The 24,964-nt window shown below is 35.5% G+C and overlaps 2 protein-coding genes across 2 annotated transcripts; both read right to left on the bottom strand.

Annotated features, from left to right (window-relative positions):
• Positions 1 to 2,686: 2,686 nt before the first annotated feature.
• Positions 2,687 to 13,972, bottom strand: LOC149282548 (scinderin-like). The gene is made up of 16 exons (XM_089498135.1): positions 13,780 to 13,972; positions 13,174 to 13,328; positions 12,165 to 12,326; positions 11,309 to 11,458; positions 9,861 to 9,953; positions 9,126 to 9,255; positions 8,592 to 8,680; positions 7,359 to 7,574; positions 6,598 to 6,719; positions 5,795 to 5,885; positions 5,446 to 5,616; positions 4,551 to 4,728; positions 4,323 to 4,444; positions 3,992 to 4,069; positions 3,484 to 3,544; positions 2,687 to 2,817 (listed from the first exon to the last, which is right to left on the bottom strand). The coding sequence occupies exons 1-16, from the start codon at positions 13,970 to 13,972 to the stop codon at positions 2,687 to 2,689; spliced, it is 2,142 nt and encodes a 713-aa protein (XP_089354261.1).
• A 5,164-nt stretch (positions 13,973 to 19,136) lies between these two features.
• Positions 19,137 to 23,990, bottom strand: LOC149282547 (putative uncharacterized protein C7orf78). The gene is made up of 4 exons (XM_089498116.1): positions 23,541 to 23,990; positions 22,742 to 22,826; positions 19,756 to 19,892; positions 19,137 to 19,214 (listed from the first exon to the last, which is right to left on the bottom strand). Exons 1-4 carry the CDS (start codon positions 23,988 to 23,990, stop codon positions 19,137 to 19,139), a joined length of 750 nt encoding a protein of 249 aa, XP_089354242.1.
• Between the last annotated feature and the right edge of the window lie 974 nt (positions 23,991 to 24,964).

Raw genomic sequence — 24,964 nt, 5'->3', positions numbered from 1 at the left:
CTGTTTGAAGACAAGGTCCATGTCTCCATTTCTCCAGCACAGAATGAAGCATGGACAGAGAATGGATGGGACATGGACAAAAGAAAATACTAAATGATTGAATGTGAGTGGGTCATATGTGAGTATAGGCCAATGTAACATTAAGCCTATTCTATTTTCCTCCATAATTTATTTCATTTGTATTTATTTTAAGGAATATACCAAGTCTGCTTTATTAAAAATCTGCATAATTAGGGCATCACAGTTTATGAACAGGATATTTCACTAGTTTGATGCACACATAGTTTTACATAATCTATGTCAAGAAACATTGATAATTAGCTTTCCCCGCGGTAGAAAAGCACCATACACTTAATTGAAGAAACATGTAATGTGAAAGTAGATCATTCTGTTGCCTTGGCATTAATCAGTTTTCCAAATTTGCACCAAAATATTTTTTATACATAATTCCCAATGGGTCCCATTCAATAATCCCACTAAAATATCCAATATTAATCTCACAGGGCACGTAGTCAAATAATTTGTGCTAAAGCTAGTCAACCATAGCAACAACCAAACTTGGACAGTTCAGGATAGTGAACAAGTGGAAATATATAGCTATGTGTAGGTAATATTTTTTTTTTTTTCAAATTGTATCTTAAAGTAGGATTGTAGATTATATCACTTTTTTATGTGTTTAAATAGTGCTGGAACAAAAACACTATTCACGTGAAATTTTGATGATACATATTTTATTACAACAAAAAAAAATTGCAATAACCATCATATGTGAAAATAAGTTAAGTATTAAAAAAAAATTAACTATTTTTTTCAGGTTTTTTTTCCTGATTATCTTACTAATATATTAAAAAACAAATTAGTACAAAAATATCTTAATATATCACAAAGATTAAATTAAAATATAACTATAAAAATCTACATGGTTAAGTACCAGTAAACAGAATTTTTAAATAAAAAAAAAAAACATATTTATTATAAATAAATTATATAATAAAGATTTATAATTATTGCTGCTTCCATTTCTGATTGAAATACAGTATGTAAAAACATTTCAACATATTCTGGAGTATTAAAAATATTTTTGTTGGTTATGCTGGATCTTGGAATTTGCTGTTTGCAGACTGTTTTGTTATAACAGTCCTCTCTTTTTTGCAATACTTTTCTAAGCTTTCTGGCTATTTTACCAACTAAACCACTAAACCTAAATTCAGCTTACTGTAATAACCATATTATTGTTTCATCTGACCAGTATTGAATGCTATAAATATGAATATTTTAAAATATTTTTAAACTTGTTTGTACAAAGCTGTTGGATTCAAGGTTCCGTAAATCCTTTAACTTTATTACAGTTTTTAGCTCAAATATCAATGGACTTTTTGAGATTGAAGAACAGATCTCTGGCAACTTGTTGGGGTCATGTCTGGTATAGGATATAAGCCTGCGGCCTCACAACTACAATTTTTACAGGCTTTTAATTCTGCCTGCCACTTGGCAAGCTTTGCTGCTAATGTATTTTGCTGCAGTTATCTGTCCTATATTGATGGCCACATTCATAATATTTCCACATGTATCCACTGAGTACTGATCACTTGCACCTACTAGTGAGGCTATTCAAATATGTCCCTGGCCCATATCACTTGCTCAGTGTTACTTTGCCTGTTGAGCTTGCTCTGTGGTCTGTTTTGTTGGCATTGATTTCTTGACTGCTTACCCTACAACTGTGCTGCCTGCCCCTGAATTGGGACTGTCTAACTATGCTTCAGGTTTATCCTTATGTACTGTTCCACTGGATCTGGCTCCTTGCCTACTCACACTGCTTGCATCCTTTGTGGCCACTAAAGTCTTGTGTGTTCCTTGCAAATTGACTCCACTACCAGACTGTGGGTGGGATCTTAACCCAATAAAAGACATTTGACTAAAGACTCCATATTCTCTTACAGCATTATGGCTATATCAATTTTTTATATTTTAAAGTCTACAGTCACCTATAGACTACAGTAGAAAATATCTCACATAAAATACGGCATCAATGACCGGTAAATTAAAACAGAGAACTGTTAGCTCTTCTTAGTGGACAAATGGAAATACATTTTATAAAAATAGGCCATTCATCTTGGAGTGCTTTATACCATTATACTTAACAGCGTTAGGTGTATATGTGTGTTTGTACTAGTATGAGTGTGTATATGTATATTTTGTTAGAGGGAATGTGCCATTTTGTGTGTATTAGTATTGATCTGTATTTTATAAGTGTGTTAGATAGAATGTGTGTATGAGTGTGCATGTGCGGAGTGTGCTAGCAAGAGAGTGGCAGGACTCTTGCTACTCTTTTTTGAGTGTGTATGTGGAAGTGTGTCAGCAAGAATCTGCATGTGTGTGTTAGATGGAATATGTGTGTTTCCATAAGTGTATGTGCAAGTATGTTTTAGAGGGATTGTGATAATTAATTTTGCATACTTAAATATTTGTTAATTATTTTATAACTGGTGCATGACTCTGTGAGAGTAGAATTAATTAACATATGTGATTTATCTGCTATTAGAAAGCAAATGGGATGAAATTACAATGTAGATTTGTCAGTAACATTGTTCTGTTAAATGATTTATGTTTCATTTTAGGAGATGTTGCACTAAAACATTTTCTTCACTTCCAAATTTGTTTATAAATACTTTAGCATAATATTGCACTATTCCCATTTCTTGGAGTCCCACGCCAAAAACCAGCCAGTGAATGTTGGTGGTTCGTGTCCTTGTTTCACAGTAGTGATTGGAATCTCCTTGTCTCTCCCAGAAGGGTCACTCTGAAGATATTTTTTGGCTGTCAAGCAATAAACAAGAATAAGTAAGCATGTTGTGGAATGGTACAGTAATTCTGAATCCATCATAGATGTTCAGCAACACCTCCTGAGTACAGTGATACTACCCATGCATAGGTTTGTTGGGATGTTTCGGGCTAAAAGGCCACATTTGATAGGTGTGCATTTTTTCAATTTGGAATTTTGACATTTCTGACATCCTGCACCCATGTCCTATTCCCACATGGGTCACATCCCATCAAACAATATATTATTGAAAACAAGACACCCCAGGTTATTTCAAGTGGTGGATTTGATACTTTATATACTTTACATTATTTCAACTGTCGTCTTTCTTGGTCCCCTTCTTTCGGCTATCAGCTCCATTAAGCTGGCTTCCTGGAGCCTCCGCATACACCTTCTCTCCGACTGGAGAAATGGAGAGAGGCTGCCCTGGGTGGCGCGCTTTGGTTCCAAATTGAAAAAGCCCCCCGAATTTTATCCAAACCGAAAGGGCAGGAAATTAAATTTGGTGTCCAAAAACAAAGCGGAAAATGTGTCCACATATAGGACACAGTAGCATACAGCCTTGCTTTAGTACACAATGCAGCACAGAGAAACAATATCCACTGTGGCTTCATTACAAGGACAGGATAAACACAAGTAAACATTGCTCAGTGTCTCATTACCTGATATTAGAGATTCTTTCTTCTCTCGTTCATTGGAATCTTTTCCGATCCATAAAAATATCTTTAGAGATATAAAATACAATGCATTTAAAAGTAATATTAGCAAACCCTAAGATGCCTGCTTAAGAACAATAAGAATCCAGTGCATCTTTTTTTCTTATGATTAATAGTTTTATTAAAGCATATACGTTATCCAGCAAGAAAATAAATATACACGGACAGTATATAAGGTGTTTCTAAACTATATCTTTCTTATGTATCTATGTATCTATGTATCTATGTATCTATGTATCTATCTATCTATCTATCTATCTATCTATCAGCATGATTTCTGAAGAAAGACAAATTATGAAAAAATGGTTGGTGCCTGAACTACTGTTGACCAAATATATGGTGAAAATAATAAAAAACAAAAAAAACCCTTGTGTTCTTAGTTTTTTTACCCACTTCAAAAGGCTTCATCATACTTCTTCTACTATAAAGCCTGGAACATTTTTTTTATAAATACCTGATCCCATGTATCAAGCATCATTACATCATCCTCTGCTAGGTCTTCTTGAGTAAATTCACCTGGTACCTCTTCAATCTAAAACAGATCATTTGCTGTTAGTGTTATACATGTTTACTATATTAAAGGTAGATAAACATGGCTTGAACTGAGTCAGTGCTGGAGCTGAGTAACAGTAGATATATCATGTGCATCAACATAGCTTCTACATGATAAAATAGCTAAGGGGGGGGGTCTAAAACAGAATTTTCAGTGTATAGATTAATTAAATGTACAAACCAAGTCCATCCATAAATAGCCAAAATTATTAGTTCTCGCAAATTTTACTCACCACAAAGCGACCTGATTTATCAGAGCAACCAAAAAGTCTTGGTGGATGATCTTCAATAGATGATTCAAGGAGTGGTGAAGTCTGATATTGCTTTTTCCCTCCAAGAGTTGACCAGAATATATCTGTAATGTCACACAAGTTCAAAAGTTTTCTAAGTTAAAGGTACAGTTCCACCTACTCTGCAGCATTTATAACAAAACACAGTCATCAATTGTCAATAATACAGACCTGGTTCTTGCCCTTCTGCAATTTTGGTTCCCTTGCAATTTAGAACTTTCACTAAAAACTCAGCTCCCTTTATTTCATCTTCATTTGCACCTTTTCCAATCCATATGATGGCAGAGGTATTTTGCATTTTTAAGACAAAAGCATCATTGGAATTCAATGCTGCTGAATCATTTTCAAGCTGCAAAAGAATCATAATTATTATTTTTCATTTTTTTACTAGCTTAATTATGATTTTTTTTTTTACCTTTTTTAAAGGTTTGCTTTTAACTATTTTTTGAATTATCAATCCCCTGACAAATACAGCCAACAATGTGAGAAACATGCATCAGGAATTTACTTTATTATTTTTCTTTTTTTGCAGAAAATATGAGCAGCTGAAGACTTTTATGGGCTAGACTAGTTTACAGTGGATTCCCTCTACCCTTTGATAAATTTTGTCAGGTCTCTATCTCAGGGAATATTGTGCACCTATCCACTGATCTAGGATTAGGGAGGAATAGATGTAGTTAGTGTAAGTGCGAGATCATGTCGTTTGGAGCCTCTTTTGTAATTAGGGAATGCCAGGGATCAATTATATATTTGAGCTATAAGATCTGACATATTTTAAGTGTTTTTTAGCATGGTCTAATAAAAGTTATATTTTAGATTCAGGATTCCAGTATTTTTCAGTTACAGATTGATTTTTCCCCCAAACGCTTTAGAGTTGCTTCAGATTTTTGTGTAGGTTACATGAAATAGTTTACTGCCAGGTCATTTTTTCTATAGAAGGCATTACTACAGCGTAGTGATCATCTGGGCCATTTTCAATAAGATGTAATAATATTTCCTAAGGTTGTTAATGGGTTAAAAAAAGTACGAAGAATAAAGTGGAAATTGTCATTAAATTGTGTTTTACCTCAGCAATCCTGGTAATTGAGCCTAAGTTTTTTCGGACTTGAAAGAGTCGTATGGGTCGTGGAGGTGTCTGGCCCCCTTTTCTTGAGGTCCCATCTTTATATACGATAAGGGGTTTATCTTTGAAGATACTGAGTAAATGTGGGGGCTCTTTTCCTTGGGAAACACGAGTCTACAACAAATGAGATCAATTATTAGGAACAGCACAGCCTTAATTGGTGTAATTATTGTCTGCATTTGGATTGCAGTGGTCAATGTATAGGACATACTATTTAAACATTTTGTTTGTGCAGATTTAGGGGTGCAATTAGATAGATCTTACTTATATTCAGATAGACAGTGATACATACATGAGTAGCTCCAGCTTTCATGGAACGATCCAGTTGAACTGTTAGAAAGGCAGAGAATGTGATCTCATCTTTTGTTGCATGTGTTCCTTGCCTATACAAATAAAATATTAAACATTAGAAAATTGGAGTCTGGGCTGAGAAAGTGGTCATATTATTTCTATCTGCAGAATGATCAACCTCTTTTTCTGCAAACGGAGGATGCAAACACATTGAAAAAAAATCAAAACTAAAATGTTAAGTGCAATTTAATTATAAAAATCAAACATTAAGATAATTGGACTCTGAAAGATGCTTCTTTGTTTTTTACTTTTGTCTACCCTGACTACACATAGAATGTTTGACCATTTAAGTTGCGCATTAATTTCAAGTATTGCTTATTCATCCTACAGGTAATATAGTCAACATATAGAGGGCATCTACCAAAATCATGGTATAAAAAATGGCTTTTATTATTTTGTGTACTCACCACTGCCAATTCCTTAAATAAATGTGAATCCTTTTCTTTAGTTATCAGTTTATTTACATTATGGTTGAAATATAAGATTACTGTGTTTTGGTTATTCTTCTTCTCACTTTCTCTTTTTGTATCTTGGTCCTTCTCATTTTTCAATTTTTGGCACTTTTGAAAGACTGCCCTTTTAAGTATAACGCCTTTATTGTGCAGTAATTGTAATATACTTCTATAAATTGCCACCAGAGGGCGCAGTCAGCTTCTTAATGATTTTAGTGATTCGGTCATGATTTCATGTTAATATGAGACTTTAGTTTTTCCCCCAAGATTCCTGTAAGGTTGTCATACTAACCAGGTGTAAATTATGTTTCCTTTTGCACAAGAATACATTATTATGTAACAATCTCCTCCATAGAATTGTCCATAGGTCTCTGGATCTACCGGAACACGGCCATTGCTTTCAACACGCCATATCTAATTCATACATAAAATGCAAGTTCAGTACAAGTGTCACAGATAATAATAATTAGTCTCTATAATGTGTTGCAAACATTGCAGTTCATTATATACCAAAAATCTGGAATATACAGAAAACTAAAATTCTGCTTCATTAATGGCAACAACTACAATAATAAACATATGTTATAGTTAAACAAATATAAATAAAATACTCATACGCCATGCTTGGTTTGTCCAAATCTAAGAATTCTAAAATGAATCTACGATTATTAAATAATTTAAAATTATACAAAAATTATACAAAAATCACCTTGATTTCTACGAATAATAGACCAATCTGCCTGGTTTTTTTTTTTACAAATATTCAGAATATCTACTTGAATTTGAAAATAATAAAAAATAATTATGTTTCCAAAGGTTATAATATGTTTTAGAAATCCAGCCAGCTAGTTTTCTGGAAGCATGAGAGTCTGATAAGCATGTTACTAATCATCTTGGTTCATCTATGATTGTATAGTATATCACAGTTTACAACATATAATATTTGAAGTTCAAGATTAGAAAGAATAAGGCAACATTTCACATTTCATTTACATTTCCCTGTAAATTCTTCTAAAAATATCATTACAAATGTTATGTATGATATCAAAATACCTGACATTGTCCAGACCCGTCATCTATCATGTTGTACTGAGCTGCCATTTTTGAAGATTCATGTAACTTTTCTGCATTAAATGGAATTTGCTCAACAACAGCTATAGCTCCCTTAGTGGTTACTTTTCCAAACCCAACACTTTGATCTTTGTCTTTCCAGTCTTTGAAGTACTGTTTAAAAATTGGAGTTTCTCCACCTTCTGGCAATATTATTATCTAAAATGAAATCAGATAGTTGCATTTTAAATAAATAAATCATGGTGCATGTGCTTTAATACAGTTTCTTCCGTGTCAATGACATTATGAGTCATTTTTTGCACTAGTGTCCAAGGTGATTAGAAAATATGTGTCTACATTTTTGACACTGAGAAGACACTACGTTTCCATTACCCCAGGTAAGATGTGAATATGAAGGTATGCCGCAGTCAAAGGAACAGTCATTCATTACGTTATATTCATTATTGTCCCTCAACTCCCATCAACGTTTATTTTCTAGATCAAAGTTCTAGACTAATGTGTGAAATTTCAATCAGTGTTACATATATATATATATATATAATATATATTGAAATATTGCACCCCGGTAGGACATCATTTCACACAGAACAATCACTCCATACAAAACCTAAAAATTAAAGTACTCAAAGGAAATTTCAGAGACTCTCAGGAAAGAAAAACATTTGAGATGAAAATGATTACACATTTTAACACCATAAAAGAGGGACTTAATGTGGATTCTGGTTTCCTTACACACTACCAGAACTTCATATGAACTTCATCTAGTCATCCAATGTCTAATTGCTGTTATCTTTGATGTTTTACTGTGGTTATTGGTTCCCTAAGTTTATTTGTTCTGTCCCTGGGTTATCTCTCTACCTCTCTGCATTTCTCACCTCCAGACCTATTATTTACGACACCCCACTCAACCCCCCCCCTTACACCATCACTTGTTTTAAGTTGTAACCTCTATCATGTTGATTAGTATTGCTTCAGACCTGATGAAGGGAGGATAACTCTCGAAAGCTTGTCTTTTTAATATTATGTTAGTCCAATAAAAAAGGTATCACCGCATACTCTGCAATACTCTATTTTTTGACATCGTATATATATATATCTATATATATATATATATATGTCTTGCACATTGATTCCTTAAAAAATGACAGGATGTCTACCTCCTTTCCTGAAGGCAACACCACTGGTTTATTCTGTTGAAAATTGATCAAAAGATACCTGAGTGGTAGCGGAGTAATTCATTTTCTTAATGAATTCTTCAGCTGTCTTTAATGCAGCCCTTTTTTCTTCACGGTTGGATTTCTTACCTAAATACATAATCAACTGTGAAATCAGGGCATATCTTTTTTATTTGCTTAATAGAATGTTATCAAATGCATAGACATTATTAGAATATATATATATATCATTAAGCCTACATTGGCCCGTCCAGTTATTACACATTTTTCTGGAATATATATTCTTGTGGGGAAAAAAAAACACTTTCATAAGATATAATATTTTTAATGCCACTCTGCTAGATGTTTTCTCACCTCTCACAGGGTACAGAGCTAGTAGAAAATATTTACCTCCTATCTTTCTAAATGTTATTTTGGATCACTCTCGCCAAAACCATAAAAACAAAAAACATATCTGAAACTGAAATTCAAATTGGTATTACATTTTAAATGTATAAAATGATTTTACTTGAAAATCTAACTTAGCATTTGTTTCTCAATATACTTTACATTGGAAAAAAAGAAACAACATTACCTTTCCACACAAAGATATTCTTGTCTGCACTGTCCAGAATAAAGCATTCCTCAGTCAGTAGCATGGACATAGAAAAGGGACTTTCCTCTGAAACAACTGTGATTTCCATTGATCCACTGGCATCTGATACCTATAATATGCAGAAATATAAACACCAAAACAATATGATTTAGATACATATACAAATATATATATAATAAAAAAGCATCTCGGCACCAAGACACATATAGGAAGGTACATATGAACAAGGGCACAGGACTACAGGAACTAGGATGGAAATACGTATGTATATGAAGGCACAAATAAGAAACACAAGGATGTGTGTTAGTGTGTGTGCGTTAGTGGGAGTGTCTAGGTGTGTGTTAGTGTGGGTGTCTGTGCGTCTGTAAATGTTAGCATTTGTGTGGGTATGCTAGTGTGTGTCTATATGCATGTGTGTAAGTGTGAGTGCCCAGGTGTGTGCCAGTGTAAATGTAGTTATGTTAGTGTGTCTGTGTGCATGTGACTTAATGTGTCTGTATGTGCTAGTGTGTGTGTGTTAGTGTGAATACACCTCCTGAGATAAGGCTCTGTGGATTTGACTGAGAACATGTTGTGCGTGTAGTCAGCAACATTGAATTGCTTTGCAAATTTGTATACAGAGTGAATGTCCGGTATTTTCTGAGTATGATTAACTTCAGGAGCATTGAGTCAACTTAATTATCTTTGGATAGAGCACTGTATTTTGCATTTTACCATATGCAGTTTTGCTTTTTTTCGGTGGGTGACATCAGCAACTTCATCAGTATCATCATCTCCATCTGGTAACTGTGGTTTTGGACCTAAAATCTACATAAATATATGTAATAATGTATAAGATGTTAACAGACCTTATAAAGCATCAATGATTCATATTGTATAGCAACAATTCTGTTGCACTATGCAGTGTTGCAGTATTCAATTCATTCTAACCATTTTGTCACCAAGAATGCTTCAAGATCTTACATAAAATAAATAACAAAAAGTAAAATATAAACATACTCTGATCCTGTTCATGCTTTTAACCACCCTGCTAATTAAAATGTTCGTGGGGACACTTTTCATATAAATATATTTAGGTCAAAAACGTATAAACAACTCCCGCTTTTCTCAGTGACATTTTCATTACAATTTGATGCATTTATAAATGCTTGTATAAGACAAAGGGTGCATGACATTACATTATATATTGGAAAAAGAAAAAAAAAGCATGTTTTCCTAATTATGTACCAGGCCAAATAATTAAAACAACTTAAACTAAATGTTTTTCTTAAAAGCCCTGCCACCCCTTAGTAGATGTTTTCAATGTACAGTATGAAATTCTATGTACAAATTACACACAGAGTGTGGTTGACATTATGCAGCATATGGCACAAACACACATACGTTGGGGGATTATATTCAAAAGAAAAACAATCTAGGTGTAAAATACATTTTACCCAATTTTACCCATTTTACCCATTTTACCCCTGGTGTATTTATTTTTGTGTTTTTTCTAAGTGGGGAGTTGGGACTAAGAACTATGGTGCCCTTTTCCTACTTAAAAAAATATTTGTGTTTTGAGAGGACATTAAAGAATCAGCAATGTCCAGTAATCTATTGGTAGCTGATAAATGCATAATTAACTGTGGCAATTATTGTTGATCCTAGTTTGTATACTTACATGTAACATATTAATCCCGGTTTCCCTTTTCACTTTACTATTAATATAAAAATGTCCACTGCCTTCTGTTACTGCACATTAAATACACTTACTGAAATCTCAGTAATCAGTTCTGATATCCAAAGCCTCCCGGTAAAATCCACAGTCTTCCCAAGTATTCATATAAATACCCATAATATTACATTCATAAGCTGCATACAATATGATATTTTCATTCATGAAACCATCTTTATCTGCCAACCAATCAGTTACTGGTTTGGAATTATTTACAGGACATTTTCATGTCCTGAGGTTATTTCATCATATTCTTCCACAACATGCACAAATCAGATGCCACCAAAGTGGGGGAAACTATTGAAAAATAGAATTAATTTAATAATTCCTGCCAATAATCTGTGAGTGTTATTAAACTTTGGCCTTCACGTTGACTTATTGGTTAGTTTGTAGTTAATAGATAACACATGTCTCAATGTACAAGGAAATATGTCAATTTTGATCTTACCGTTGTGAGAACATATGGTTCGTTGTCTTCTTCTATAATTGTCAGCTCAGCTCTTCCTTGTCTTTCATTGTTACGAATTCCAGTGGCAACTTGTGATGCCTTCAGACGCTCAAACTTGTTGCTTTTAGTGCCACACCATTGATAAATGTGCTAATGAAAAAAATAAAGACAGCCGAAGGAATATAGCATGAATATAGCGTCTCACCCACATTACAGAACGTTAAAACCCTATGAATTTGTTAAGCAAAGGCCAGCTAGCTCAACGTGTAGTGCTAAAAATAATGGTGATGCATGAGCTAGACTGTTTGATTAAAGAAACCAGTTGTGATATTATTTTTGTACCCCATATACTAAGAAATCTGAAACCTAACATGCTATATCAGTTCACAATCTTCACAAGCAAAGATCCACCAGATAAACTTTATTTTACGAGGTCAACACTTTAATATGCATTCTTATTTAGTTTAAAAAATAATGTTTTTCAGGTTTAGGGGTTCTTTACATTTCCTAACTTTAAACCATATAAAGTCATTGTACGATATCTAAACTCTTTTATAAATGCAGCAAAGGTGTCATAAATACTGCTGATGATATGCACACGTGATACAGATTATACGGTATATACAGATTATAAAATGCAGTGCCCATACAGATAAGGATTACCACCGACCGGTATTTTGGATATCAACTCAGAGGCACTTGAAAATCTTACATGTCTTACATGTCATGAAATTCTATGGATCCTATTTTATCAAGCTAATAATTAGACTTGTTAGACTAATACAGCAAAGGCAAGCATTAAATATTTTTGCTGCAAAATTCACTATTGTATATTCTAACATGATAGTTTACTTACAGATCCAACATCAATGATAAAACAATCTCCGCTGTTGAAGCTGGACCAGCTAAAAGGGACTTCAGTTGCTCTGATGACCCTTCTTCCCTTAATGTGAAGAAGTCTCTGGGCACTGACGTCATTGGTCACCACGTGTTGGAACCCAGATGCGATACCACCAGCCTACAATATATTTGCAATTGCTTACATTATAAGGTAGTAACAAAATGTGCAGTTGTAGATTTGTGGTTGGATAAATAACCCTTAAATGAACAGGCTGCAAATGTGTTTGTGACTTTTTTTCAGCAGGTGAGTTTGTAAGAGAGCTACCATTTAACTCACCAACTTCTCAATGCATCCAGCACCTGGATATCTCTGTAAGTATCTCTGGCAAGAAAACATGGATTACCCTGTAAAATGCATTGTTAAATCTGTGAGATAGAAAGATGTCTCCCCAAATAACAATGTTGTTACACAGGGCTAGCTCAACACTTGCACAAGAAATGTCCTAGGAGTGGCCCATTGTGGGGGGGGGGCTGGCATGGGGGAGCATGTGACCAATTGCCCTCCCAGAAAATTATTCAAACAGGGCCAGTCCAACTTGCACCAGCCCACTTGTGGAGGCAAGAATGTGGCAGGAACACCTAATACAATGTTATGTGCCCCTCACAAGCCTTGTAATAGGCTCTAAACAAGTAAAGGGGCAAGGGAGTGAGTTGGTATGCATGTGTGTTAGAATGAGTGTGTATGTGTAAGTGTGTGTTAGAAGGAATGTGTGTTAGTATGAGTGTGTATGTGTATTGCCATGAGTATGTATGTATAAGTGTGTGTTAGAGGGAATGTGTGTATGTGTAAGTGTAACAACTGATAAAATAAATATTGTAGGGAAATTTCTGGATTGTGCATATTGGGACTAAAGTCCAATATTCAAAGTCTATTGCGGAAAGCCTTATGTCTAGTAGATTGCGTGTACATGAGAATATCATTACAGAAGAATGGCTACAAAATAAACTGTTTATTTTTGCTATACCTGGTACGTAATGCCTTGTTTAAAATAACCAAGAAATGTGTTGGACTCATGTCCTTGTAGTTCTCTATATTGGACTGGGCTTCCACCCAGGTAGTCATCCAGCTGGACAGTGAATATGACTGCAGCAGTGCTTTCATCTTGGGTGCATTCATTTCCTAATATAAAGTAAATGTGTTAAAAATACAGTGACGTGAAATAAAAGCTTTGTATATGTAATATTTGTATATGATTGGCAAACTTAATAAGGTGTTAAAAATTCAGCTGAGTTTGTCCAATTAAACATATTTTAGTTCCCTTAGTATTTTAATTATTATTACTATTATTATTATTGTTAGTAAAAATAATAATAATGAGGTGGTTAGGGCCATCAGTTAACTGTTTTTTCTGTTAGATGAAATATGATATTTTAGATGTATTTGTACTTATTTGTTTATCTTAAAAAAAATATTTGTTTCAGGGTAATCAAGAACAATTCATATTTAATTTCATCATTACTCGTTTTCAGTTAACAATATTGCAATTACATTTATAATGAAAGGTGTGTGCTCTTCTTTTAATGCATTTAGCCACACATTACCTACACGTTAAGCTCACACTGATACTCACCAAGCCAAAAATGTAGGTTATACAGTTTGTAGAGTCCTCGATCTACAGTATTAAGTATCACGTAGGCATCACCCACAAAGAAACTTCCGTAAAGGTTCTCAGGAACTTCAGCAAGCTCCATTTTCTCGATTCTCCATATCTGTAGTCCATGCTTCACACCAGCTTTCTCAAACTCCTTGTGTTTCAAACCCATAATTTATCCTTCAGAGGTACAGATTGTTTGTCAGTCTGCACAGTAGGAACAGTACTATTAACTGACTTTAGAGCACCCTTTATACTCACTGAATCATATTCTTATCTAATTATACTTTGTGCCTTCCTATGAGAAAATGTTTCACTAGCTATAAGGAAATATCAGATATTAAAAAATATGCAAAATAGTTTAGAAATTGCTAGAAATGTATATTCTATGCCTGGATGTACAGTATATCTTTTTACCCAACTATTCTGCAGCAAGAGGTTCAACTTTGCCAAGAACTACTTGCCTGTTAAAGAGTCACCAGAAGGCCTCCTTAATTGGACATTTTTTTTAGAAACAAAATACAACATAAATGGCTGAAATAATTCTTATTAAGATATGTTGGACACCACCGTAAAGCTGTATTTTTCTTAATAAATACAAACAGAAATTAAAAATGACATTTACATAAAATAAGACATATTGGCACAGAAGGTGAAGAAAGTCCTTCCCATGTGAGATTACTATCTATTGGATGGTCAAATCGTAAATGAGCCATAGGGCTTTTCACATAGGCTTGCTTTGGGAAGTCTGGTTGCAATTTTTAACGGACTATGCTAAAATAAATTGGTAAGAGTATCAGCTCTTTGTGGGCATTTATATATATAGTCTATGACCAATGCTAGAAATTGGTATAAATGGAATGTCCATCTTCAGTCATCAATGTCTGTTTTAGATACCAGTATGAAGCATATTGCTTAGAATCCCATCCTTGGTAGCTTTATACATACCAAACTTTAAGGAGTATATGAAGTATAATATTATGTGATAACATAATTATTCTTTAATATGTGTTTACCAGTCCCCAATCTTATGTTTAAACGATCATTGTATCAGACATAATGAAATATGTTGATTATATGGTGTTAAGGAAGATAATGAGTTTCTTTGGCCTTTGTTTTTCGAATCTCCAATCATTATATATTGTAAAAAAAACAAAACATCTTGGCAACAATACCAATGGCAGCCAAGAATGCTAACAGTTACCTTTTGTGAACAGGTCTTATATAAGATGGAAAACCGGTTTCAAAGCCTCATTCTGGTTGGTGTCCAACGTCAATTGACGTATGTGCATAAAAAAACATGTTGTGTATTTTGCAAATGGTGCTTCAGAGAGCAGTTCTGTGACCAGAGAATTTTTATTACCTGTCATGGAGCTGCTTTCCTTAGCACTGCCTGCACTGTGGGATCTGAGAGCATTTCTGTTAACAAAACCTGCTGTTTATGATTCATTGAAGCATCAGAAAACGTAGATGAACAGGTGAGTACATGGTACAATTATCTGTATTCATCTGTAAAAATCTTCATTTGTTCATGTCCAGCATGTCATGTCAGTTAGCTATGGTATACGTTAAAGATAAACCTGCTTGAAAACAAGTAACTCATAAGACTCTCCCTTTTAATGAGAACACTTAAATGTAAAGAAAATGACTTCAGGACAGCAATGCATTTGGTACTGTGATGTTGTGCATTGTGATGGGCAGATGGACCCATTGAAGGGGGATATGCATCTTGTTAGACAGCAATGATTTTAATAAATTTCTGCGGTTCACTTTTTTTTAAGAAGCTTTTATTGAAATCTTCAGTTACCTGCTTATATGTTTCTGCCCAGGTAAAAAGGCAGCTCTGGACACCAATCTCATTTTAATTTTTAATAACATTTTTTGTTTGCTCTGTGTATAGTATAACATAAATTATTATTATTATTGTTATAATGGCCCTTTTGGCCGTGATAATAAGTAGAAGTTAGAGGCCTGGAGATCTTGAAGGTTAGACAACAATTTAGTATTCTTAAATAAAATTGTGATACATGTTACACATGGATGAATTGTAAAAATCACCCTTGGAACCTAATGGTGATAACAAATAATAAATAATAGTACCAAAAAATAAATTGGGCAGCCCGAGTGCTGCTCTACAGCAGTTTCTAGCCTATAGCACCCATTTATCAGTGCTCAAGCTGCCTGAAGAACATGGTAGATACAGTTTAGGAATACCTAGAGAGCAAGCTGTTGGCTTTCCATGGAGCCCATTCATTTACTTCAAATAAACCTCAAGTAATATGAGCATTGTTTTTATATAATTTCTGCTTATGGTTAAAATTAATTGTTTTTTAAATGTATTCATCATATTATTATATTGCCTCACCAATACCATGAAAAAAAACATCACTACTCGCCTTTAATACTGCCACGAAGTAGATGTTTTCTATAGACACGATGAAGGTTTCGTATATTAACAGCAAAGTAGTCAGCTCAATTGTTTTATTTGGTAGATTGAAAGAAATCATTACAGATAACAAAATCAGTTTTTATATAAACCAGTAGACCATGAATCATAACAGCTTGCCTTTTCAGGAAACTACTATAGAAACCCCACAAGAGCAGCCATTGTGTGAAGTCACTGATAACTGCTTCAGGTGTCCCCCCCCCAGTTAAATCAAAGGCTGTGACACAACTTCAACTATAGTCAAGGTTTTGACACACTGTCAGGAACCAATATTTCGCTGCCTGAACCATGGCTTTTTTAATACCTGTGGTGTTTACATCTGCAACCACTAGTGGCCACCCTCCACCCTCTGGAGCACTCAGAACTCAGGTGTGCCTTGTTACCTGGGTTGAGCACTAGTCTACATCCAGCTGGGCCTTATTACCTGGATTACCCTGCCTTTATGAACCTGCCCTGCCCTTTAGTCAGGGCCTTTGTATTGAAGTCTATGGACCTTCCTGCTGTGGCTCTGCACCTGTACTGTTCCTGGGTCCCTGCTATTGTGTCCTTCCAAGTGGACTCCCTGCTATTGTGTCCTTCCAAGTGGACTCCCTGCTATTGTGTCCTTCCAAGTGGACTCCCTGCTATTGTGTCCTTCCAAGTGGACTCCCTGCTATTGTGTCCTTCCAAGTGGACTCCCTGCTATTGTGTCCTTCCAAGTGGACTCCCTGCTATTGTGTCCTTCCAAGTGGACTCCCTGCTTTGTGTCCTTCCAAGCGGGCTGTGTGCCTTTCGTACCCTTCCAAGCGGGCTGTGTGCCTTTCGTACCCTTCCAAGCGGGCTGTGTGCCTTTCGTACCCTTCCAAGCGGGCTGTGTGCCTTTCGTACCCTTCCAAGCGGGCTGTGTGCCTTTCGTGCCCTTCCAAGCGGGCTCTCTGTCTGTCGTGCCCTTCCAAGCGGGCTCTCTGTCTGTCGTGCCCTTCCAAGCGGGCTGTGTGCCTTTCGTGCCCTTCCAAGCGGGCTCTCTGTCTGTTGCGCCCTTCCAAGCGGGCTCTCTGTCTGTTGCGCCCTTCCAAGCGGGCTCTCTGTCTGTTGCGCCCTTCCAAGCGGGCTCCCTGCCAAAAGACTTATTACCTGTATTTTATTTCGCCATACGTCCGGTTACTTGCTTAGACTATATTACCCTTATTTGCTGGCCCTGTTATATACATGAAATACACTGCATTACCTGGATTTCTGTTTGTGGTGTCTTTGTTTGCATAATCATGCACCGTGGGTTACATACTGAACCCCAAGTATCCCCTGCGCATGGGCTCCTACCCGACCTGATCACCCGAGTCCTGACACACACACATCTCCAGAAGAATGGAAAAAAATAAAGGTAAATGGAAAAATGAAAAACTCTGCATTTGCTTCTTAATGTTCTGTAGGACAGTCCTCAAGCAATGGTTTCATCAAAGTTTCTTACACAGGGTTTTTTTCCCAAGTGTTAAAAGATGGTAATGGAGTCTACTCACTAAACGGTTTGTGGGTAGGAGTTTGCCAGCAGTTGTGTTTCAGCTCACTAACTTCACCATAGATCATGGAAAGCCGATTCCAGCAAGGTTTCTTCAAAGTCTTCTTACATATTGAATTATGCATTATGCAGGGCCAGCTTAGCCTTTCACACTGAATAAACTTTCAAATGTTAACCTTTCATCATGAATACTGAAACAAGAGAGATAAAATTCCAATACTTTTTAAACTCCTATCATATGTCCCTTTTGTGAATACATCTCAATTTGAGTCAAGAGGCCGAGCTCTTTGTCTATCTTTCTAAAAACCCTATCATTCTGCCTATTATGCCATGTTTTTATCCTGCAAGTTTTCTTATAATGGTTAACAAGATGTCAAAGTAACTGTCATTGTATGATAATATAATAAAATATATTAAAATGTATGTATGTACAATGTTTTGTGTTGGTTTCATTTATTTTATTAAGTTATCTCAAATGACACGGAAATAATGATCAGAATGTGTTATAACAGTAAAATGGAAAGTGAAGAAGGAAGCAATTCATTACCGGTCTGTGTAGCGATGGGGGTTATAGTATGAGTGGACTCAATAAAAATGATTTAGACATAAGGTATTTGAAACAGAGAGGATTTACATGTGTATGAAAGTGGAAAGCAGGCAACAACTAGCTACCTTGTGAGAAGATAGGATATTATATAAAGGTAGGGTATTGCGTGCCTGGAAACATTTCCATCAAGAAGGGCTGTGTTGGTGATGATTATAATGCTGAATATATGAAAGGTGAGACTGATCATCTAGTCTGAGATGGACATGTGAAGGGAGGATTACTGACTGAGTAACCTAAACACAATGCAACATTCTCTAATGGAGGCTGGTGTGACCAGATGCTAGTGAAAATATTAGAATTCCTCTAACAGCTGTCTAGTTGTGATTGCTGATGTGCCACAGGGCTAGTCTCTCTACTTTTAAGTCAATCGTCTTGCTAGGATGATCTTTTTAGATGATATAAACTCATCACTCAGAAGTCTTGGTGTCTACAAAACTTTTACATTTCATCACCAATCACTTACCATTAAAATCCATCAAAAGCAGGACTATGACATATAGTTCTATAACTTACAGCTCTAACTATATACCCTATATTATCTTTTTTATTCTTATATTTGGGTACCATAATATTGATAAAGATCTCACACATGGATTAATGTAAGATTTTATATGCTTTAAGATTATATTTTGTACACTTAATGAATTACTTAAGAAAATCTGGTTTTATTGTCATTATGTATTATTATTATTATTATTAATATTATTTTATTGTTGTTATTGAACCAGACAATATTCTTACACAGATACACAACCATGCTTTGTACAGTTGTCAACTTAATTATACATTTATTGTTGTCCTGCTGTAAACTTCTCTTCAACACGATCCATAAATGCAGTGTACACACCACGTCGTCTTCTATGTTTCTAATAACAAATCAGAATGTAGATATATAGATATTAGCAATTTTACTGTTAACATGTGGAACTGCCTGTACCTAAACAAAAGTACTGTCACAACAATCAATATATTTTATTTCTGTGACAATGAAAACGACATTAATAAGATTTTTCCGCTGGTAATTCTGTGGACCAAACTGTTGAAAACGATGAATGACAAAAAAAACTACTCTTATAACGACTCTTGAAAAGCTGATTACTAGTGTATAGACATAGGGAGTGTTGACGGATAACAACATTACATTATAACACATAGCTTTATTGGTATTCTTTACCTAGATTTTAATTTTGTTCCTGAATAGAAAAAAAAAGAATCACAACAAAATAAAAGTTTAGTTTTACTTTAAATGATCGATTCCCCATAGAATATGTACTCATATAATTACTGGTCATTTAATTCTATTCAGAATGGCTAATTATTGGATGTTGTTAAATATATCACAGATGAATGTGCCTTATGATACTAATTAGCATACTGATACAATGTAGTAAAATAGAATTCACCAACCGTAAATGATGCAGATTTAGGTGGCCAAGGAATCTTCGGAAGTATTAGAGTTGAATCCCATGTAGGATCAGAAGGTTTATGAGTTTTAAAATTATTAGCATATGATTTAGTCATCTTTTCTGGTAAGTGTCCATAAACTGGGAGAAAAAAGAAACACATAAACACATTATATATATATATATATATATATATATATATACACACACACACACACACACACACACACACACACACACACACATTGTATAATATATATATATATATATATACACACTTTAAATCACAAATTCCCATTTTTTTACCACTTCATTCATAGATGGAACAGCTTCCCGTCATAAACAGTACAGGTTAGTACAACGAGGGAGTTTAAACATGCATACAATAGGCATTTTGTTATCCTGCATCACAGACAAGATGTATGTTTATTTAGGTTTCTATTAGACCTTATTCAATTATATTTTCTATTCAATCTTCCTGCGTATCGCTCATTCACTCTTTATTTGAATATACTGTATTGCAGTGGCGTCTCCAGCTTTCATATTTAGGGGGGGCACATGGGGGGCCAGGAACCAAAGTATGGGGGCCAATTATAAAACGGTACATATACACTATATATATATATATATATATATATATATATATATATATACACACATATACACACACACGTTAGGCAGTTATTTCTCATTCTTTAATATTAGCTCTTGCTGATGACAATATATAGAAATATTACACCCTGCTTCTGATATATATTAATATTAACCCCTGCTGCGGATATATATTGATATTAGCCCCTGCTGCGGATATATACTTATATTATACCCTGCTGCCGATATACATAAAAATTATACCCTGCTGCCGATATATATTAATATTTGACCCTGCTACCAGTATATATTAATATTAGCCCCTACTGCCAATATATATTATTAGTCCCTGCAGCCAATATATATATAAATTTAGCCCCTGCAGCCAATATATATTAATATTAGCCCCTGCTGCCGATATATATATAAATACTAGACCCTGCTGCCAATATGAATATAAATACTAGACCCTGCTGCCAATTAATATTAATATTAGCCCCTGCTGCCAATATATGTTAATATCTCCCTCTCCCTCCCAAACTATCCTAACTACCCCCTCTCCCCTCCCAATCTATCCTAACTACCCCCTCTCCCTCCCAATCTATCCTAACTACCCCCTCTCCCTCCCAATCTATCCTAACTACCCCCTCTCCCTCCCAATCTATCCTAACTACCCCCTCTCCCTCCCAATCTATCCTAACTACCCCCTCTCCCTCCCAATCTATCCTATCTACCCCCTCTCTCCCTCCCAATGTATCCCTATCTACCTCTTCTCACTTCCTATCTACCTCTTTTCACTCTCTAACCCCATCCTAACTTTCTACCCTCCTCCCCCCCCTTTGAAGTTCACTTACCTTGGGCTTGTAGAAGTCCAGCGGCGGGATCGCGAGGTCTCTGTCTTCCTGGTTCTGCCGCAGTGTGCGCGGCTTCATTGCTGAGCACCGGATATGACATCATATACCGGCGCTCGGCTTGAAATGCCGGCACTGCGACCAAGGCAGAGGCCTCGCGGTCGCGGAAAAGAGTGAGAGGCGCCGAACTTATTCCTCAGCGACCGCTCGGCGCCTCTCTCTCTCTCCTCCGGATCTATTAAAAAAAAAAAAAAAAAAAGACGGCGTTTCAATTGGGGGGGCACACCGGGGGGCACAGCATGATTTAGGGGGGGCCATGGCCCCCTCTGGCCCCCCCCTGCCGACGCCACTGCTGTATTGCTACAATCAACAGGAACATGAGGCCAAGTATGTACTACCTCTTCTGAAGTACTAAATACGTATATACCGCAGGATTGGGAAGCAGGAAGCCATCAGCACCTTTGCATTTTATTACAGAATAAAATGATCTTCATTTGACTAAAAACTACAAAAAATGCTGCAGGTAAGATTTCATGGGGTGTAAAGTGAGTCTACAGTTTCTTTCAATGCCATGAACATAAAGTTTCAATGACTCATAAATACTCCAATGGTAAATATTCAACAACAATAATAATATAGTTAACAAAGTTTAATGTATAATGGGGGAATACCAAAAAATAATTGCACCGAGACTTCAAAACACGCAAGGTTAAGATAAGTATATGTTAATCTAGGAATTCTAGTGCAAAGTCTGAAAGCCTGGCCTTACCACCATAGCAACCAGTGGAATGTTCCTGCACACTTGACAATTCCATTGGTTACTATGGTGATAAGATTTTTACATATTGCATAGTATAACTCGGCTATCGCAGTACATGCTGAAAGAGACATTCATCCCACGAAAATCTGTGCAATAAGTGTAGTGGCACAAGTTCCACAGATGTATTGATCAGAATGCATGGCACAGTTTTCTTTTAGACTTTTGAAATTGTCCATCAGATGCAGCAGTGGTATTTTTAAAATGTAAAAGTAGTCAGAGGGAAACTAGAATGTGCCTGAGAAATACCTGACATAGATCTCTGCGCTAATGCTCACTCACTCACTGTGTTGAGTATGTCAATGCCTTTTTCTTTTTCGAGGGTTGACCTTACTTCACAGTCACTGTGGTTGTCAGAGTAAGTCTGTGTTAGTCTGTGTAGTGTGTGTTGGCGTTTATGTGTGCATGTTTTTTATAGTGGGGCTGGTGGGACTCTTTGATTGGCATACCTCTTGGTCCAAAAAAGTGGCAGCCCTCCCCTATAGGTAGCCTTGCGTGTACCACCGCCACTTTGAGACCCTTGGTTTGGAATGCTTAGTATGAGAGGTGTACTGAGCAATAGTGATAACCAGTAAAATTTGGGTAGTTATTTACATTTCCAAAGGTGTAATAAAGCAGCAAGACCAATGCATATCCCAGTGGTTAATTAACACATCAATGGTATGCACCCTTGTGTAATTATTCATCAACCTACCTTTAATAAATCATTACAGAGTAAAACCGTTACTCACCAAAGCTTACATTTTGAGACTTGAGTTTGATGTTGAACGGATCGCGAGAATAACTTGTATTGAAATCAGGAATGCCCGTTTCATACTGAAAAAACATGTTAGGTGCTACAATAAAACTTTTATCTATAAGAAGCCAGTCACAGAACTATGAGTGCCGCATACATATGCTGTAACTCACAACCTTTATAAACACAGCAGGCACTGTAAACCTAATGTAAAGCTCTTTTTAGCTCTTAGGGAAGCTAGATGTCAAGCTCAATCAAACAATCAAACCTCCTTACTACTGACATTAAGATTGTTACTTGGTCAACAATTGTTTCAAGCTTTTTTACATGTATTTCCTACATGACGTTTGCACATGTTTAGTAGACCAATGTTAGCATTTTAACACAAAATGAATTGCCCCACCAGATAGTCTGCTTCATTACAAGACCTCTTTTGATCAACATGTATAGAACCACTGAAGCTTATTTATAATGTCTGGATGTTATTACACTTTGGATACGGTATATTAGGACCTATGCTTTTTCATACAGGTTTGGGCTGCATAAAACATTATTAGTTATTATTATTTATCGTTTTATATAGCGCCTTCATATTACGCAGCACTGTACATTGGTGGCATTAAAGAGGCAAAAGGGATCATGCAGAAGTAGAATATTTCACACAAAGTAAGGATACTTCAAACTTTGCCTGTTATGTCATCATTGCAGTATTCAGTCAAAATCACTCCATCATATATCAACTTTGAGATGTAACTATTAAACAGAAAGCCCCCACAAACATTTCTTGTACTTACCTGTCTAAAATCGTGAAGCTTTGGGTCTTTGTATTTGTCTTTAGGGTATTGGCCATTTTTAACAAACATCAAGGTGTCCTCGAACTGTCCAACATGTTTAAATTTTGTTTGGAATTTTGGGAACTTCTCTTTTCTCATAATATTAGGAAGCTGGTCATCCAGTATCACTTGTAGACTGTTCACTTGCTTAGGTGCTTCCATTTTGTTTGTGTTTTTTTTGCCCCTTTTATCTACTTCTACCAATTTTCTTGGCAAATTTAAAGATTTGTATAGCTTGACACTGAAGTCTGGAGGCCGTTTCTTCCAGATAACTTGCTCCAGTATGAATCTTGGTTTCACAAAATGGTCACTTCTTTCAACTGCCAAATTTTCATTTGCAGTAAATTGCAATTGTCTTGCAAACAAGCAATGATGCTCATTTGTGGTATGAAGTTCAACGTTGGCACACATCTTACTGTCTATTCAAGAATACTAATGGGAGGACAGAAACAGAAGTTTGGAAAAATGGCATTATGTTTAGTTATATATCGCCAGCAGATTCCATATCAACTATTACAATAGAGGATAGTGAATATATTCCAAAAAACATTAACACATTGAAACATACTGGTACAGGAGAAGAGGGTCCTGCTTTTGCACACTTTACAATCTATTGGCAAGAAGTATCATTGGAGCTTTTCTTTGGATTGTAGCATTTAATATGATATGGATTATTGCTTGATAACTACCCCCTTGCATTGGCAAATACATTAAAAGCTGGTTGTAGGTCGGTTTCACATTTATATTCTGATTTTGTAGACTACTATATGAAAACAACTAAACTTCATGCTGCACGAGCAAGGAATGCATTTCACAGTTCTCGTCAGATAAAACATATTAATAATCAATTAACTGTTATTATATAAAAAGATCAAAAGCATTACAACTAACATATTACAAGGATGTATATTATGTAGGCACAACACTATAGGCAACTGCTAACTAGTTGTTAACTTTCTCTTGCTTACACATATAATAATATTCTAATAATTTTATTATTACATGAATAATATCACTTACCTCTTAGAATAAAAAATCCTCATGTTTATTGTAATTGACTAGTCTTTAGTCTTTAAAAGTTTGATAAATTACCAGGCGAAAGATGGAACACTCTCCTTTTTTGGCAATGAGACTAAAGAAATTTGCTCTTCAAAACTGAGTTGCTATGAGACAAGGTCATTTGCCTTATCCACCTTGTAGAAAGGTAAACTGGAAATGGTGTCTTGTGTTGACTGTAAAATGAGCATTGACTGACTCCTAGCAACAGGCCAATAGTATTGTTGCAGTTTTTAAAGTCTAAGAAAAGAATGAAACAATGTTAAGAATAACAGGGTGGCTGTTAACCGTTTCTCCATATATATGGCAAAACACATTTTTCAACTTGT

This window comes from Sceloporus occidentalis, unplaced genomic scaffold (assembly GCF_023333645.1).
Source record: "Sceloporus occidentalis isolate IW3139 unplaced genomic scaffold, rSceOcc1.0.p SCAF_113, whole genome shotgun sequence".
NCBI lineage: Eukaryota > Metazoa > Chordata > Lepidosauria > Squamata > Phrynosomatidae > Sceloporus > Sceloporus occidentalis.
The sequence above is the reverse complement of the archived record's forward strand: the minus strand, read 5'-3'. Positions and strand labels throughout refer to the sequence as shown.

Bases quoted from the DNA above. Each gene is read 5' to 3' on its own strand.
- LOC149282548 (XM_089498135.1), bottom strand. From the start codon at position 13,972: ATGGGTTTGAAACACAAGGAGTTTGAGAAAGCTGGTGTGAAGCATGGA. The intron at 7,575-8,591 runs GTATCTTTTGAT...ATTTCATTTTAG, and splicing joins ATTACTCCGCTACCACTCAG to ATAATAATATTGCCAGAAGG. The intron at 4,729-5,445 runs GTAAAACACAAT...ATTCTTTTGCAG, and splicing joins CAATTACCAGGATTGCTGAG to CTTGAAAATGATTCAGCAGC.
- LOC149282547 (XM_089498116.1), bottom strand. From the start codon at position 23,990: ATGTGTGCCAACGTTGAACTTCATACCACAAATGAGCATCATTGCTTG. The intron at 22,827-23,540 runs GTAAGTACAAGA...ATGTTTTTTCAG, and splicing joins AGCTTCACGATTTTAGACAG to TATGAAACGGGCATTCCTGA. The intron at 19,215-19,755 runs GTTGGTGAATTC...ATTTGTTATTAG, and splicing joins CTAAATCTGCATCATTTACG to AAACATAGAAGACGACGTGG.